This window comes from Talaromyces rugulosus, chromosome I (genome assembly GCF_013368755.1).
Source record: "Talaromyces rugulosus chromosome I, complete sequence".
NCBI classification, from domain to species: Eukaryota; Fungi; Ascomycota; class Eurotiomycetes; order Eurotiales; family Trichocomaceae; genus Talaromyces; species Talaromyces rugulosus.
The window spans coordinates 2,361,450-2,379,342 of NC_049561.1; the positions used below are offsets into that span (position 1 = coordinate 2,361,450).

The window sequence follows — 17,893 nt, forward strand, 5'->3', positions numbered from 1 at the left end:
GTTGTTCGTTTGTTCACACGCGCAGTGCGCTGTCTTAGTGGATATCTTGAATATATTTGTTGATCTACAAGACAAGATTATACTTTGCATCTCCATCATTGACATCTCCTCACACAGAAACACCTGGCAACCTTCGCTATGGTGAGATACACGCTCTCTACTGTGGTTGCCTTGCAACTTGGCTGGTCCTCGTTGGCTGCGGCTGCATCCATTCACCTTAACGACCTCTTCTCCAGAACAGATTCCTGTGCGAGTGGCTTTAACTCTTGTGGAAGCTCGTATCCTTCAAACTTTTGCTGTCCGTCAAGTGATAAATGTCTTGGGCTCGACAGCGGTTCATCGGTGCTCTGCTGCCCGAACGGTGCTGACTGCACGTATATCCAACCGATTACCTGCGATGTCCAAGCACAGAATGCCACTTCCGATCCTTCTGCCAACGTCAAGACCACCCGGCTGTCCGATCAGCTGGCGACATGTGGTAGTGCCTGCTGCCCATTTGGTTATTCCTGTGCGAATAACAGCACTTGCGTACTGGAAAAGTCCACTTCGTCAGAAGCATCCACTACATTGTCTGGAACTGGTGCGACCACAGTCCCGGCTACTCTGTCGACAACTTCACCCACTGCTACTGCTACTGTTTCACTATCGGTTCCATCGTCAACAACGGCGGCAGCGGTTTCTCCTGCTCTCTCATCAACTACCGCAGAAGCAGAGGTATCCGCGACATGTCAAGAGTTTCCCGTCAAAGCTGTTGTTGCCGGCTTCTTTCCTGGATTGATAAGTGGCGCCCTCGCCGCTGCAATCATTTTCCTGTGCAGAAGAAAGACCAAATCCGAAGAGATGGCAAAGGAAAAAGAGAAACGCATCTCTCCGCGACCAGCTCCCATAGAGATCTCAGATCCTATTCCAGCCGATGAAAGCTTCTGCCGAACCGACTTTCTCCTTCAACGGTTTAGTGGCCGGTATCCCAGTAACCCGCGCTCCAAATCAGTGCTCAAGAGAACCGGAACCAGAGTCAAAAGCATTTTTGTGTCGAGCGAAAGCCCGCAGTGGAACAGTGCTAGCCCTCCGCCTCCAATGCCTGCATACATCCCAGTTACGCCACCGCAGCAGACTGCTCGTCAGCCACATGGAGCACGCCAGCCCAGTACGGAGAGCATCAAAGTATACTCTCCTCCGAATATGCTAAGCACCAGTCCCACTCTACGGCCAGGGGCTGCTCGTACTGTCCAGCGAGAGCGTCCGCAGACTACGTTTAGCCAGGTGATGGAAAAGGCTGGTTTCCAGAACTCCAACGGAGATCCTTACTACAGGGTTACGGAAACTCCAGCACCAGGTAGTAGTCCAGCGAAAAGGATTTAAGCCTGCTGTGTCTCTGTACCATTTTTTCTTTTGTCTCTGTATCACTGAGGGCGCGGGTAATTTCGGGGGAAAACATGCATCGTGTGTATTAGCGTTTAGAATTTATTACTGCATATAATTAGATAATTACCAGCTGAATTTATTAAGTCTGAACAATTATTTTGCATAGACAAGATGTAATACTATTCAAATGTTCCATATTTGATGTATTGTGGACGTGCATCTGACATTTAACATTTCAATGCTGAACCAAACACAGTCAAATCCAGCTGCTGACACTGCATATTCATAAATACAATTTATTTTAATATTACAAACAGTTGCATACTGCAAAGAACATATTCAATATCCCCGAAGTATACAGTCGCGGCAGCCAATCCCAGGCGGGCGTCATCTCCGCATTGACACCTCTCGCCCAGCTCCGTTGTCCGTAAACAATCCAACACTCCCCGCAGAGAACAGTCCCTCGTCTCAGAGCAGACATGACCTGACAATGTCAGGTGAGAAAGGAGGAGGCGCATCCACCTCTGAGCAATCCGCTCTTTCAAACGCCCCCAATTCAGCCATGGACAACAACAGCACGGCCGTGCCAAAGACCGCCGCGGTGGTCAGCCACGCGCTCCCTCCCGAGAAAAAGGAAGCAGTCTGGACGCGGACAAAGGTCATTCTATCCTTCTGGGCTGTGATTATCTTTTTGGGGCTTCCTGTGTGGTGGAAAACAACTTCAATCTACCGGGCCTCGCTGCCCCTTGAGGAGATGATGAGCTGGGCAGAGGGAAGGGTAAGCTGTGACCTTTTTTTGGGGTGTCATGTTTGAGAAGCTAACTGATGGTAACATAGGAATGCAAACCAGAATTTCCACTCGAAATACTCCTCCGTACACCATCGATACCCATCCTTGAAGCGCAGAACCTGTTGAGAACGACCCAGCATGCGCTGGACGACTTGAACGAGTTCCCAGTCCACCACCTCCGCCTCAAACTCGCAGAACAACAGGCGACGACCGCGAATGAAAATGGACAAGAGCTGAGAGATGATGTCGGAGGAAGGGAAAGTCCCAATACCGCTCTTGTTGTGAACCTCGTCCCTCAGGAGATTGCAACTCCCAAATCCGAGCTGCACTCGTATTCCCCCCGTCTGGATATCTTCTATCCCCCGAGCCAGCTCCCGCCTGCAACGTCGTCAAACTCGCCGTTGGTTTCTTACATTGCAGACGAGATTCAAAAACTTTATATTGAGGAAAAGGCGACAATTGCACATATTCTTAGGGAGAGCAATATCGTACTGCCTTCTTCGCCTGCACCGGGTCAATCGAATGGAGTCAACTCTATATCGCCGGAATTGACAGAGCTTGTTAGCACGCGAGTTGCAAAATCCCTCAAATACGCCGAGACCTATCACTTGTCGTTTTCGCTGTTTACGCCTGGTTTCCAGCCGTCATCGTGGGAAATCGAGGATGCGATTGATTCATTCATGACGCCGGTGCTGGATGCGCTTTCGCCCATCAGTAATTTCACTGTCAACACACAGGTTCAATTATACGCTTCTTTCTCGCCTACTTCTCCTCTGCCCGAGTTTGATGAGATTACTCAACAATGGACATTGAAGCAAGAGGATCTGAGTGCCTTTATCAATGCGGCAGAATGGCCTCTAAGCCCTAGTATTGGCAGTGGTCCGACAATAAACTTCGTCCTCTACGTGCCTGCGCCGACTCAGTCACCGCTCGTGATCAAGGAGAACCAGGCAACTAGCTGGATTGTGCCACAATGGGGCGGCGTTACCATTGTCAACCCGCCTCTCGCGACTACAACCAGCAGCCCTACGAATCCGCCTCATCTATCCAAAGAATCGCTCAAGCCTGCGCTCCTCACATTCTCACACCAACTCCTCACCCTCTTGGGTACACCAGCCTCACCTCCTTCTCTCCCTCTCCGCCTGCAGACCTTGATCCGCATCCGCGCTGCCATGCTTTTACTATCTGCGTCGTCGACAATGGGCTCACTGGCACGCCTGACACAATCTCTCGCCTCCATCCCCGTACCCGTCGCCGTTGCATCATCCGTATCCACGACCCTGTCGCACCTCTCGTCGACCTGCCAGCTCCTGCGCGAAGGTAAATCCACGCCGGCCCTGGCCAGCGCGCGAGTCGCCGAAAACGCGGCCGAAAAGAGCTTTTTTGAAAAGAGCATGGTCGGACAGATGTATTTCCCAGACGAGCACAAGGTGGCAGTGTACCTACCTTTGCTGGGGCCCATTGGGGTTCCGTTGATTATTGGCTTGTTGAGGGAAGTGAAGCGGATTGTGACTGATTTGAAACAGAAGAAGAGTAGATAAGACCTGTAATGATACCATAATTTATTTTATTATTGCTTTTTTATATCAATGCAATGCATTCCATTTCTGAACGTAACAAGTAACTAAACACCCGTAAATGCCAACAAGATTATTTTTTCCTGGGGTATCTGAAAATCAAACGCCTTCTATGAATATTCAATCCAGAGTGACTTGTAAATATCGCAAAAGGGACAAGCTTAATACTCTTTTTCAAAGATCTTTTGAATAGGTTTTGCAGCCTGTAAAATTCTCATATTAGCTTTCTTCTCCGTCTTGGAGCTGAGGGGGGGGGAAACATACATCAACAAACCGCTCCAAATCTTGGTCGAGATTGGCCAGGTCGTCCTTGCGCTTCTTGTTCTCGGCAATTAGGGCCTGCTTTCGCTTCAAGAGCTCCTGCCTCGCCTGTTCTAGTTTCTCGCGCTCGGCGTGTTCGTGGTTGATGCGCGAGATCATCAGCTCGTGCTCGTCTTGGTCGGCGTGTTCGGGGAATTGTTCCAGGTATTGTTCGACAGGGATGAGAGGGAGAGATAGATATTTGTGGCTGAAAGAAGTGTTAGCTGATGTCTAGATGTGTGGGGGGTTTTTTGTGTGTGTGTGTGTGTGTGTGTGTGTGTAGGAAACCATACTCATAAGACTCGCACGCGGCAATCTCGCCCATCAGGTGTTTCTGCTCATAATACAGATTCTGCAACTGCAGATGCAGTCGATCAACCTCCTGCCGGGCCTCTGCAGTCGACTGCTTCGTATCGCGCACTTGCAAGATGGCATCGCGATTCAGACCGCGCAGCTGAGCGAGCAATGCGAAAAGTGTCTTTTGCTGTCTGGACACGGCCGCCGCCGTCGCCGCCTGATCTTCTTGCTGGGATGGAGGTTCGACGAGAGCGAGCAGCTTTTGGCATTCGGCGTGCGCTTCGGCGCTGGTGTGTAGCACTGGCAATAAGGATTCATTGGCGACAATGTCGCGCACTGTCATCGTGGAGGCCATGGTGATGGTCATCCGGGGGTCGCTTTTGTCACTTTTGTTGAGGAGGGGCGGAACGGAACAGAAGGAACGGCCCTATATGACGGCCGGTCTGGGGGATAAGTTAATAATTACTAAGTATAGACACCAAGACACTAGTGAAGATGATGGTGACCATACTGTTGCAACTTGCAGTAGACCTGATTAGTCTTGGTGCAGGGAGAGAGAATGTTCAAGGAGGTGGCGAAAGAAACCGAGCGAAAAGAACGAACAAAGAGCCCGACCCGAGGCTTTCCTGTTTCCTTGTTCTCGACACAACCACCCTGAAGTTATGAACCAGTGACCACAGCATGCAAAGAAACAGCGCTGTCATTGATGGAAAAGTCATGCACGGCGATCTGGGCGACTAACAAGATTGTCGCATCGCCCCATGTGAGCAGCGCTAGAGCAAGGCCGGGTGGAGCCCAATCCCGCTTTCAATAAGTCCGAGGACCCTGGACGACGACGACGACTATCGACGACCATATTAATCGCCCCTCTCTCTCCCTGCACGCTGCTGTGCGAGGACATTTACACGTTCACCACATATCCAGTACATATATTACTACTACTTTTGCTGGTGTTCCTCATTATTCCTCCGAATCGCACTCCTTTCGCACCCCGAACGACCTAATCACGTTTGTGCCCATCGCCAGACTCTTAAATTTCTTCGAGACGATTATCCGACAAATGCGATAATAGCGAGTCGACAGAAACAAATTGATTATCGCAGGCAACATGGCGTTCAAAGCCCATGCTATGGCCATTGGATCTTACGACAGCGATGCTGTCACCACGAGCTCGACGCCGTACGAAGAGACGCCCCTTATCCGCTCTCGGCGGCGGCACTCGTTCCAGCATGCCAGACGCTCGTCGTGTGACTATGACGCCGAGGCAGTCTTCCTGAGAGTGAGTCAATTTCCTCCCCCTCGTATAGTGACTGGAGTGGTTGGAGTGACTGTTGCTGACTCATTATAGGTTGAGGTTTTCCTTGTTGAGTTAGAGAGACGCCTGCGATGGATCGAAGAATACCGCAAATCACACATTCAACAAATCGACACCAGTCTACGTAGAGGCTACGCGGCTCTGGAAGCCGTGCGAGATTCGTGCTGTGAGGCATCGGGCGAGCTGATGGGCAGTGGGAGAAAGCGGGCAAAGATTCTCGTCGAAACATTGGAAGAGCGGTATATCGAAGCCTTGGCGACAAAGGAGACACTGGGAGAAAAGGCCTTTGCCGGTATGAGGCTGATGGAGTCGTTTTTAAACGATATCGAATCTAGGTCGCAGTCGGTTCGTGAAGGCGGCATATATGGCGCGCTGGACGAGGGCTGGAAGGCCGTCGACTCTGGTTTGAACCATGCCCGCGAGGCTGTTGATGAAGGCATGGAGCGTGCCAGGCGAGCAAAGGAAGCTCTGCGTGAAAGCATCGATAATGCAATCATACTTGCCCAAGAGAAGCGATTGATTCACTACCAAGACCTGCCGCATCCATGGCGAGTCAACCCGCATATTCTCCAGGGATACCGATTCATAGCCTCGCCTATGGACTGTGTGACGTCCATGTTTTCCTTTTCGAACGAGCTCGTCAATATCTGGTCGCATCTGATCGGCCTGTTCATTGTTCTTTCCATCGCATTTTACTTTTACCCTCTGAACCCAAACTTTCACCTCAGCACCAACGCCGACATTATGATCGCCGCCGTCTTCTTTTTCGCGGCATGCAAATGCCTCGTCTGCAGCACGATATGGCACACAATGAACGGAATCGCAAACCTGAAAGTAATGGAGCGATTTGCCTGCGTGGACTACACGGGAATCTCGTTCCTGATCGCAGCCTCCATCATGACGACCGAGTACACGGCCTTTTACTGCGAACCCGTTTCCCGTTGGACATATATTCTCCTCACCTTTTCCCTCGGAGTCGGCGGCGTCATTCTCCCCTGGCACCCAACTTTTAACCGCCCGGATATGTCGTGGGCCAGAGTCGCGTTTTACTCCACCATGGCGCTCACGGGATTCGCCCCCATTTGCCAACTGAGCTTTTCGCGCGGTCTTACCTGGTGCCTCTACTTTTATGCGCCTGTCGTGAAGAGCGTCCTGGTATATGGTCTCGGCGCCTGCGTCTATGCCTCGCAGGTTCCCGAGCGTTGGTGCCCGGGCCTGTTTGACTACTGTGGCGCAAGTCATAATATCTGGCACATGGCTGTCCTTGGGGGCATCCTGTTCCATTACCTTGCCATGCAGGAACTCTTTGCAGACGCTTTCCTGCGTGCGCAGGGAGAATGCCCGAATCTGGTTGCATAGATTTTTTTCCATCTCTTACATTATAAACTTGCTTTTTTTTTTCAAATATTTCATTATAGAGATTATATATGTTTTTGTATTTTATTCTTTCTTTCGGTTGTCTAGCGGCGTTTGGTGACATTTGAAAGCAATGTGATGAGAAAACATTGCAGAAGGTTTCGGCATCTATGGGCAAAAGGGATACATTGCATATTAGAGTCTAGAGGGAAAAAACGTCAACTGAGCTGATAACCTGATCTGGTCTGTTCAGGGCGTTGTTTCACTTTATATATTTTTTCTAGAGCAGCGATGAATATACATGCAGTATTCAAATATTATATTGATCAATCAATTGATACACATAGTTAACCCCGAGTCCCCGTGCTGAAATACAAAAGATCAACATTCTCATCTCGTATCTGCTGGGCATTCCCATTTGCATTTGCATTTACATTTCCATTTGACAAGTTGATATTAGTGTCCCACATAGTATCCACCATGCCGGGATCAAAGTCTTGCATATGGCCATCCCAGATGTGCTATTCACCATTAGCAATTGCATATATGTTGGGGGAGGGATTAAATAACTCACCCAGTCAAGACTGTTTGGTGCATCGATCATGGACTGAATCACGTCGAGCGAGTGCATAGATGGGTCGATTTCTGGAATGGGCTGGCCTTGGGGAAGAATTGGTGGTTGTATGCCTGGATTTACAGAGGTTTGTTCGAGTCCGTTGTTGTTGGCGATGGTATTGGAACTGTCTGACACTGGAGGCGTTGGCATCACACCGGTGGTGGTGGTGATGACTGCGGCGGCCCCAGTACCACTTAGACTGGCTTCGGAGGGTTGATCTGGGTCAACTGTTAGATATATATTCCTAGGACCCCTTAAAAAAAAGTTGGTAAAAAGTAACATACCGCGTGAATCTGCGCTGCCAAAGCCAATACTCGATGCGCTCTCCCCCATGGCAATATCGTCGTTTCGGTGCTCGCCGCTCAATAACCCGTCTACCTGCTGCTGCTGCTGCTCCTGGTTCTGCGAATTCCTCTCGAGTTCCGCGTCCATCTTGGCCCTTTTCAACATAATGGTAAGCGCGTCAAAGGCCTTTCTTGCCTCGACCGAATGCCGGAGATTTGTCTGCCAGATATTCCTCGACTTTTCCAGCGCGTCGAGCATTTCGTCTCTTCCATCCAGCACAATCGAGAAACCGTATCCTTGCTGGCGCGATTTCACGTCTGCTTCGGTCTTTTTGGATAGCTCGAGGCAAATGACCATGGCGGCGAGGACAAAGTCGTGGTTTTGCAGAGAAGTGAAAAACCAGCGGTCGCTGTACAGACGGCCGCCCACCTGCGACTCATGGAAAAGATCGTGCTGGTGTCGAAGAGTCTCCTTGGCCGCGTTGACGCACACCCAGCGCGAGTAGTTGAGCCGCGAGTCCTGGTGTGCCTCGGTGAGATACTTTCTGTGCAACACAATGCGCGCCTTTTGGTACAGGATGTCCAGCGTATACCGTTTCATGATCAGCGCCGAGGCATCTGTGATGGACTGGTGCAGCGGCTTCATGCGTAGTGACGATGCCATGGCCTCGTGCGCGACTTCGAGTTTGCGGTCCAGCTCGAGCACTTCCTGGTACGAGGTCGGCTTGCGCGAGTATGCCAGGTCTGAAATGCGGCCAAAGACGGACATGATGCGCGCCTTGGAGATTGCGTATGTGGCTGCCGTGCGTACGGATTCGGGCCGTGACTCGGGCAGATCGATGGTGTTTTCGTCAAAGTCCTCATCAAACAAATTGTGCGGGAGTTCTGTGTCGCTCTGCCAGGATTGTATGTGTTTTGGCACACCGACCTGAAACGCTGTCAGGGCGTCGAGCTGGGCTATCACAGCCCACGTGCGCCGGCGCATTTCCCCTTCGAGTGCGGATATGTTGCTGTAATGCTTTGCGTCTCGATGGTAGCCCATGCGCATAGCGAGCTTGACAATTATGCCAAGAATGATGGACGAACTGACCGGCGCGTTGCCCTTTTTGGAGTACTCAGTGGTGGTGTACAGCATCATGGCTTCGACTTTGTATTTGCCCACTTTTGTATAGTTGGAGTTGATTAGGCAGTGGCAGCAGTTTCGTTGCAAGCGGTTGATCACGTCGATTGGGTCGCCCAGTGAGCCTGGCAGGGGCTCGAGACTGCGGCGATACATGTTTACAGCCATGGTAAGGCAGGCATACAGCAAACCGAGCCATGCCAGTGGCACGCTCTTCGGGTCTACCCAAAAGTTGGCGTACTATTGACATATTAATCAGTCTGTCAGTGTAGAGACACCAATTCATGGATACATACCTCTCTTTGGAAGGTAGGAAAGTGCAAAATCACTGTCGGTGCAGCAGTAGTATCAGTCTTTGCTCTTTGGTGATATATCTAGAAGCAGTACACATACCAAGACTAGGGTCCCCCGAGTTCAGAAACCGCGAAATCAGACGATCCGAGAGCGTTCTCTCTGGGAGGTCTGCAATCAGTTCCTCCTGGCTCAAGACGCGTCCACTGTAAAACAGCAAGGCTGGACGAGATGAGTCGTGGATTTCGTCGGCTTCCTCGTGGACATCGTCCTCTGAGTTGGCGTCATCATCACGAAGATATCTCTTCACTTCATTGATCTATACCATGGTTTAGTGCTTTCTTTTTGCTTGTAACACAGGACGAATAGAAGCATGCATACATCATCTAGAATCGCCCTCCAATGCGAAGAGTCCACATACGTAGTCCCCAAATCCTGATTATTAACAATCTTACCAGCCGAATCCTCCAACGCCGAAGTCGTCGTCGTCGTCGTTGTTCCAGACGAAGACTCCCCCCTCGTCGAAGAAGAGGGGTCTCCTCCTCCTCCTCCTCCTCCTCCTCCACCGGGCTCTGCAAAATCAATAGCCATGTCTTCTGCCACAGTGCTGCCGCTGCCGCCATCTTGCAGTCTCTTTTGCTGCGCAAATGAAAGAATCAGATTCTCCAGATGCTGCATGCGATTCTGGATATGCGATGGATTGGCTGCGGCGGCATAAGACGCGCGACCCCGCGGGCCGTGGCCGACATATGTGCAGGACGCTGCGTCGCCGCGCCGCGTGCATCTGTCGCAGGGATGCGTGCGGTCACATTTGAGTCTTTTAGGTTGTTTAGTTTGAGTAATCTGAGGATAAAGATGACTAGTACTTACTTGCGGTATCGGCAGGCGGTGCAGGAGAACTGCACTCGGCTGCGTTTCTTGTTGCCGGCGGATGATATGAGGGCAGGGTTGTCAGTGGTGGTTTCGGTGTTATCGTTATCGTTATCGGCCATGTCTGTGTCTAGGTTGTATTGCTTGTGTTAAAGGTGTTTAAAAAAGATGTGAGATTATGCGTTGTTTTTCATCTATTTTAATAAATCCGATGTGAGGTCGGAGGAAGATGAGGAAGATGCTTGTGGAGATCGGATATCGCTTATCTCCGAGATAATCGCCACTAAGAAATATCAGAACTATACGCAATGATTTCTAATAGTTCAGCTTTAAAAGGAATATGTTTAATGTCTAACTATTCCCTGATATCGGCCTTCATAGACACAGTGCCGCTGTGATTGTAAATATTCACCTTATTCCCCTCCGCCGCCTCCTCCAGCACAATCTCATAGTCCTCATCGGCATACAGAGGACTCGTCGCGCGGTACGAGATGCTGCGAGGCACGACCAGCGCACTATCTGAGAATTTACCACCACTCTTGTATTGAATATCCCTCCAAAAATCCAGAATAGAAATCAGATTCAGCGGCCCATGCACGACAATGTTCCGGTGGCCTTCGACGTCCCGTGCCCAGGGCAAGTCGTAGTGGATTTTGTGAGGATTGAATGTCAATGCCGAGAAACGGAAGAGCGTGACTGAGCTGCGCCTGAACTGGCGTTTGTGTGTGCCGTTGCTAAATGAGTCCGACGATGTCTGTAGGGAGGCTTGTGGCTGCTGTTGTTGTTGATGTATACTTGGCGATGAGCTGCCCGCTTCTTTGATAACAGGAGGATACGGCAAAGCCGGACGAAAAACCCAATTCCTATTCTCAATCAGTCATAATTCTGTTTAAAATAAGAAGAAGAAACAAAAACTCACCGTCGATCCACAACAGCAACCCCGTCCTCATTCGCCAACGTCTTCTCAACACCCACCACAATCATCGCCTCACCCGTCTTGCGCACCACCTTGGGCTCCGCACTGAGCACTTTTGTTGTTTCGCTAACCGTCTGTCCAACACGTAGCAAATTCGGTTTTCCATTGCCATTGCTGTCGCGCGGCCAGCTGACTTCGCCGCCAGCCCACATGCGTCGCGTAAACGGCGGGGATGGGTTGTACGAAGTATCTGTGCCGTCGGCGCCAAGTTCGGATTCGAGGAATGCTGGCGTAAAGTATATTAAATGATGTCCGGGTGGGATAGGGGTGCCTCGGGGTGGTGGCGATGCTGCTGAAGAAAGATGAGGGGATTCGGGGTAGAGCATTGGTCGGTTCAGTGTTAGCGAGAGGAGTTGCAGTTGGTTGGCGTCCAGCACCTGGGTGCGGACTTGTGGCCCCTGAGACTGGAAGCGCGAGAGGAATTCAGATGCAATTGAGGCCGCGAAGGTGGTTGCATCGTTGCTGTTGCTGGTGCTGGTGCTGTAAACTGAAGATGAGGTTGAAAAGGTACAACGCGGTTGGCGGATGGTGGTGGTTGTCTTTGCGAGACCACGCGGGGCGAGCCTTTTGGACAGCATGGCGTATACTGAATTTTTTGAGTCTCTATGAGGTATCCTCGAATTAATACATCTTTGTTTCCCAAAAAAAAAAAAAAAAGTGGCTGGACTTAATATTTGCATCAAAAAGGCTTTAGATGCAAGAAGCCGAACTGCTCGGCATTGCGTGCGGAGAGCTTCCCCGCACTGTGACTAGAGAGTATACAGCCGACTCGGCATCTACAAGTACTACAAACTACGAAGAACAATATCGGGCTCTGGTCAATAAACTGCGAAAACTGTATAAATACCTGCTATGTACAATAACAATGATACTAAGGCAAGGACATGGGTATCGTAACAATGCTGTCTGTCTACACATCACAGCCTCACTTGCGCCGCCGACAGCTGCGCCCAGTCCGCTGGCGTAAAAGGCACGTACTTGTTCCCCTGAAGCCAGTACAGACGATCGTTTGTAGAGACCTTGGAAGGGTCAACCCCTTGCTCGCGCAGAACGTGCTTCTGTTGCTTGTTGTTGCCCGTTCGCTCCAGCTCGGCCGTCACTCGGAGGAACAATGGCAGCGCATAGCGAGGGAGGTTCCCCAGGACTTGCACAGCGAGTGAATCAAGAATATCAGCAGGCACATCGATGTACCCGTTCTTGAACACAATGGCTGCACAGCCCGCGCGGCCGTCGTGGTGAGGCAAGGAAACGCCATAGACGTTTGCCTCGAATATCTCGGGATGACTACCAATGATTTCGGCGACTTCGTTGGTCGATACGTTTTCGCTCTTCCATCTAAAAGTATCGCCAATGCGGTCGGTAAAGTACCACCGGCCTTCCACATCCCATCTCAATGTGTCACCGGTCCGGAACCAAGCATCGCCCTTGGCAAAGACATCGCGTAAGATTTTGGTCTCAGACGCCTTGGGGTTGTTGTAATAACCCTGGAACTTGTCGGAAATATTGTTGGCATCTACAGCATACAGTAGCTCGCCTGCATCTCCTCTGGGTACGCGGCGGCAATGTCCCGTCGTAGGATCACGCCAGGGAACCTGGAGCTCGTGGTCTACTTCGACAACGGCCATGGTCCGGCCAAGAATGAGCTCGCCAATGAGCCCATTTCGGCCAATCGCACCGGCAGCGAAATCGTTTGACGAAAGGTTCCAGTGGCCAGAGAAGCCCTCGGTTGAAGAATAGAACTCGCCGATACTGTCGATGCCGTACCGCTCCTTGACTTTATTCCATACGTCTGGTCGCATCCCGTTTCCATACGCCAACCGTACCCGGTGCATCTTGTCCAAGTCCTCGCCGGTAACGGGGTCGGTTTGACGAGGGGCAGCCAGAAGATACCGCATGGTTTCACCCACATACTGAACAATTGTCGCGTCACCCTCGCGAGCCTCTTTCCAGAAGTTGCTTGTCGAGAAACGGTGGCCAATAATAATGGTCGAGCCGCTGAAAAGCACCGAAGAAAAGGCCAAGATAGCGGCCGTGGCATGGTAAAGCGGCATACACTGTTCGAATTAGATATGAAGAGCGAATTTCAAGGACAAGAAAATCACTTACTGTAAAGACTCTGTCATCTGTCCGCAGCTTTAGCCAGTTGCTAATAAAAGTACTGCCAGCCCAGCATTTCTGCAAGCTGACAATCGCAGGCTTCGGATATCCAGTGGTTCCACTCGTGTATATCAGCAAGGCCATGCTGCTCGGCTCTGGATTGCTGCGTACGCTGTCTTCTTCCCTAATCGCCGGCGTCTGCAAGATCTGGTTCTCGATTTCCCGCGTGATGAACACGACATCCACTCCTCCCTTTCCGTCCCGGAAATCGGGCGATGCGAAGTGAGCAATCTGCTCATCCGTGAAGTGGCCGCGAATCTCTTCATCGGCAATCAGCACGCGGGCAGTGGACACTTTGACACAGTGTGTCAACGGCTTCCCAGTCAAGTTGTAGTTGATAAACGCAGGCACGCCGCCAATGCTCGCCAAGCCCAGCCAGATGAAGATATAGTTGGCCGAGTTCATATAGTCCAGGGCAACAATCTCCTTGGGCTTGATGCCTAGGGTGTGCTTGAAGTACTGGCCGTATCGGAGGACGGTCTGGTAGGCTTCATGGTAGGTCCATGTTTGGCCGTTGTAAACGATAAACGGGCGGTTTGCCGACTTGGGTGCCAGGGCATGCTTCTCCAGGATGTAGAACAGACTCAGGCGGTCCTGGCGAGAGGCCAATTTGACCTTGAGCGTGATAGCAATCAGACTCGAGACAAGCTGGTAGTCGTAGAAGAAGGACCATCGTGCATTCAGGTACGCAAGGAGCGTCGCGACGGCGGGGGCCGCGTATTTGACGGGGATATCTTTGATGGTTGTTTCGTTAGTATGTGGGTGGGCATTTGGAGATAGGCACGTAGGACGTACTAGGAAGTGGCGGCATGGTGGAACACTGTATGCACCACAACAGTTATTAGCTATTAATGACCGGTGTCTAGACGCAAGAAAAACGCAGCGCCGAAGAATGCATCCGAGCAAGAGACCAGCTCGTGAAGAAGGAGAGGAACGATACAAGAAGAAAGGAAGAAAGAGCACCGGGAGATGCGGAGCTGCCCACGTACCTCGGCCGGCGCCCACACACGTGCCGCCCGTGCCTATCGCAACAAACAAGGCTCCGCTCTGCCCGTTTTCGGCCGGCCGCGGTATCTTCGACTTCAACTATCTTGACCTGCATAATAATAATCATATACTACTATTGCATGGAGTTATTACTGACTCGGACATTTACTGCGGGCGTCCCCGCTAATCCAAGAAAGTTGTAGCCGGCCTCGGGCATGTCCTTTCTGGCCTCAGGCACCAACCACCAAAACAGAGGAAATATAGCAAACCGAGAATATACCTGAACTACGTGTATTTCTTCCACTACTTCGCAGCTTTCTTGGCTAATGGTACATCATCAACGTATTCCTCCTGCATAAACTCGCGCAGCTTCGCCAGCGCCTTCTCGAGAACCTCGGTCTCGCAGACATACCCAATGCGCACGTAGCCTCGAAAATCGCCGTCGCGACCAAAGCACTTACTCCCAGGAACCACTAGGACGCCGGCCTTGTCATTGAGCATCTCGCACAGGGCTACGTCGTCAACCGGCCTTCCCATCTTGGAGAACTTGACAAACGCCGTCGTGCCGGCGCGCGGCTTCACCCAGTCGCACGCCCATCGATGCGACTCGATAAACTTTTCCACCAGCTCTAAATTCGTCTTGGCCAGCTGGATGTTGCGAGAAAGTAGCCCGTGGATCGTGTGCGGCGCCAGCGCGAACGAGGCAACGGCGTCGTCGAGCTGGCTGACGGATATCGTGGTGTAGTCTCTCCCAACCATGCACTTGTCAATAATCTCCTTGTTCCGCGAGGCAATCCAGCCAACCCGGATTCCCGCGAGGCTGTAGGCTTTGGACATGGAGCTCGTCACCACGGCGTTTTCGTAGCCGAGCGAAAGCAAGGATGGCGGGAATTCCGGGTCGGTGGGTGCGATTGAGTGGAATAGAGGACGATAGACTTCATCTGCGTGGATTATGATTGACTGGCGACTCGCAATGTCGATTATCTCTTGCAGCGTCGCGCGCGGAATAGTGGCACCCGTCGGGTTTTGAGGGTTGCTGGTGTTTTGTCAGTCAGAACAAAGCTAGAGGAAGAGTGGGCAAGACTTACTTTAACACAATCAACTTGGTATTCGGACGAATCAGACTCTCCAACTCCTTCGTATCGAGCGTCCACTTGTCATCCTCTTTGGCCTTCCAGAGACTAACCTCTGCTCCGATGGATTCCGAGACCGAGTAGAGCTGCTGGTAGGTCGGATAGTGAACAATCACATGGTCCCCTGGCCCAACCAGGGTATAATGCAGCAGAAAGTTGGCCTGTATCGCTCCAGACGTAATCAGGATATTATCCTTGGGCAGCGGTTCCGGCGTCTTGACCGAGTACAGACGCGACAGGTGGCCCAGGATCTCGTCCGACCCTCTAATGGCGCCGTACGTGAGCTTTGTCGAGAGAGGGATGGGGTTGATGGATTTTTCGGCCGACAGGTTCTGGAGATCTTCAATCGAGATGGGTGCGCAGCAGGTCTCGGCGATGTTGTACGTCGTCTTGGTCTCGTACTCGTCCATCCACTGTGAGTGAGTGTGAGTGTGAGCTTTGGCAGGTTCCTGGGGATACTTACCTGCTCCACCGCAAAAGGCTCGATTTGAACCATTGTGCTAGACGACACCTTACCAGATGGCGTTCAAATAGGAATGATCAAATTGTACAATTCAAGTTTTCTTGCTGTTTTGTTTATTTCGCATTTTGATCCTTTCCCCGAGAACCCCTCATCCACGCCCTCTGGCATCCCCTCACTGTGGAGATGCACTAGCCCCCAATCGGACTATGGGGAGTCAGAATATTCTAGACTTCCTCGCTGCCATGTTGATAAGGATAAAATTGACAATTGTCTATTTTGAGATTCTGAGTACTGTCAGGAAGAATAAATTCATTTCTTCGTGAAAGCTATTTTAGGTGTTAGTCGTGTTTACTGGTAGAATCAAGTGTATATTTACAAACACCAAACTATTTCTCAATCACAACACCCAGCTCTTCGCCAACAGCAGCAAGCTGTTGCTGATTCCATTCAAATGGCAAAGCCTCGTCAGGCAACACAAAGTCCTTGAATGGCGTGCCAAGCTTGTGCACCAGTGATTCAATCCCGTTCCCACTTGTAAAAGACCAGACCCTGACATACTTGCTATCAAACCCCAAAGAGAAAGCCTGACCAGCAGGTAAAAGTGCTGTTTCTCCTTCACGAATGACGCTGTCTGGAGAGCCCGGAATGCGGACAACAAGAGCGCCTTCAATGACCGCGAGACAGTGGTCTACGTCTCGGAAAGTCATTTTCTTGGATAGGATGGAGTCCGGGTAGGCGTTTGATGATTCAATACTGGAAATAGCGCAGACAGAATTGCATTGCGCGGTCGTGATAAATGGTCTGGACATTACGCCTCCCATAATCCATCGGGGACCGGTATTGGCGCGTAGAAAAAACGGAGCGGGCGTGTTGGATTCTGGAAGCTTTTGATCGTCCTCATCCCACTCGCCCAGCGCTGGTGGTTTGTAGTCTGGCTGGAATACAACGTCGAATTTGCCCTTGGCTGCCATGACCTTGGGTATTAACAGTGCCTTGAGGTCTCGATTGTCATTCTCCGGTAGGATGAGCCCTTCAAAGGGCTCTGAAATGTGACGGAAGAAATCGACCCAGTCTCCAGGGGTAACGAGACCGTAAGTCTCTGTATGCGGCCCTAGCATTTCCGGGTTATGAACCACATGCTATTTGATTATAGAGTCAGCTCCGAAGAGACAAGTTATCTGGAAGAACCCTACCGGAGGAACATAAGCAAAATCACCAGGCCCCAGAATTCGACACTTGTCTCCATTCCAGAGCTTCAAAAAGCCTTTAGTGACTAGGAATACGTCATGTGCCTCGTTGTGATAATGGAATCCGGGGGCGTCTGAAAGCACAGCAGCACTCTGGAAGACAGCCATTGTGCCTCCGGTCTGTTTGGCAGAGGCGAGGATCCGAAAGACGCCTTTACTACCGGGTATAGTGATGCGCTCGCCTTCGAGTTGGCTGATTATATAGGGTTCCCGTCCCTCGGGAGGCACATTTCTTTTGGAAAGAGCCATGTTGGTGGTGGATACAAAAATATTTCACTTGATCAGCAAACATTGATTTTAATACCGACTTTCCCTTTTTATACATACTGCAGGAGCCGGTTGATCGAAATGCGGGGCTCGGAAAACCCGGCTGGATGGGGAAGCTCTGTCGGATAATCCGATTCTGTTTGATAGTATACCACATAGTTGACTATGTGATCGGCATTTCTGACATGAAAGAGTGGACGAAAAACCAGTTCTTAAGAAATTCGATGCGGTACTTGCTAGAAGGATGTATGTGGATTTGAAGCTTTTAATCGAGCCTGTACTGGTAAAAAACGTTAAAGCAAGAAACTGTTGGCGCCAATATAAAACCATAGATTAACTGCTCAAGAGACCAAAGGTATTTTGGTATAGCTGTTAACAGAAATTATTTGCTATCAATTAACTACGTCAATTCCCTGGTAATAATAGCGACTAGCTGGTCACTTGTACTCGTCATTGAATTCTTCGCGAGCGATTTCAATCGT

At 50.8% G+C, this 17,893-nt stretch overlaps 5 protein-coding genes across 5 annotated transcripts; 2 read left to right on the top strand and 3 right to left on the bottom strand.

The window, feature by feature from the left end:
* Window positions 1–138: 138 nt before the first annotated feature.
* TRUGW13939_00804 (uncharacterized protein) lies at window positions 139–3,696 on the top strand (the record flags this gene model as incomplete). Its single annotated transcript, XM_035484010.1, has 3 exons — window positions 139–1,339; window positions 1,683–2,143; window positions 2,203–3,696. 3 exons carry the CDS (start codon window positions 139–141, stop codon window positions 3,694–3,696), a joined length of 3,156 nt encoding a protein of 1,051 aa, XP_035339903.1.
* A 197-nt stretch (window positions 3,697–3,893) lies between these two features.
* Window positions 3,894–4,684, bottom strand: TRUGW13939_00805 (uncharacterized protein; the record flags this gene model as incomplete). The annotated part of the gene is made up of 3 exons (XM_035484011.1): window positions 3,894–3,935; window positions 3,997–4,240; window positions 4,326–4,684. The coding sequence occupies 3 exons, from the start codon at window positions 4,682–4,684 to the stop codon at window positions 3,894–3,896; spliced, it is 645 nt and encodes a 214-aa protein (XP_035339904.1).
* Window positions 4,685–5,437: 753 nt separating this feature from the next.
* TRUGW13939_00806 (uncharacterized protein) lies at window positions 5,438–7,003 on the top strand (the record flags this gene model as incomplete). The annotated part of the gene is made up of 2 exons (XM_035484012.1): window positions 5,438–5,608; window positions 5,678–7,003. The coding sequence occupies 2 exons, from the start codon at window positions 5,438–5,440 to the stop codon at window positions 7,001–7,003; spliced, it is 1,497 nt and encodes a 498-aa protein (XP_035339905.1).
* A 344-nt stretch (window positions 7,004–7,347) lies between these two features.
* Window positions 7,348–14,133, bottom strand: TRUGW13939_00807 (uncharacterized protein; the record flags this gene model as incomplete). Its single annotated transcript, XM_035484013.1, has 10 exons — window positions 7,348–7,521; window positions 7,575–9,260; window positions 9,317–9,348; window positions 9,414–9,630; window positions 9,693–10,128; window positions 10,182–10,324; window positions 10,594–11,044; window positions 11,101–11,721; window positions 12,136–13,211; window positions 13,264–14,133. Coding segments are annotated over 10 exons (5,706 nt in total), but the record flags the coding sequence as incomplete, so codon positions are not given.
* Window positions 14,134–14,604: 471 nt separating this feature from the next.
* TRUGW13939_00808 (uncharacterized protein) lies at window positions 14,605–17,393 on the bottom strand (the record flags this gene model as incomplete). The annotated part of the gene is made up of 5 exons (XM_035484014.1): window positions 14,605–15,337; window positions 15,390–15,847; window positions 15,898–15,934; window positions 16,285–17,036; window positions 17,091–17,393. 5 exons carry the CDS (start codon window positions 17,391–17,393, stop codon window positions 14,605–14,607), a joined length of 2,283 nt encoding a protein of 760 aa, XP_035339907.1.
* Window positions 17,394–17,893: the final 500 nt, after the last annotated feature.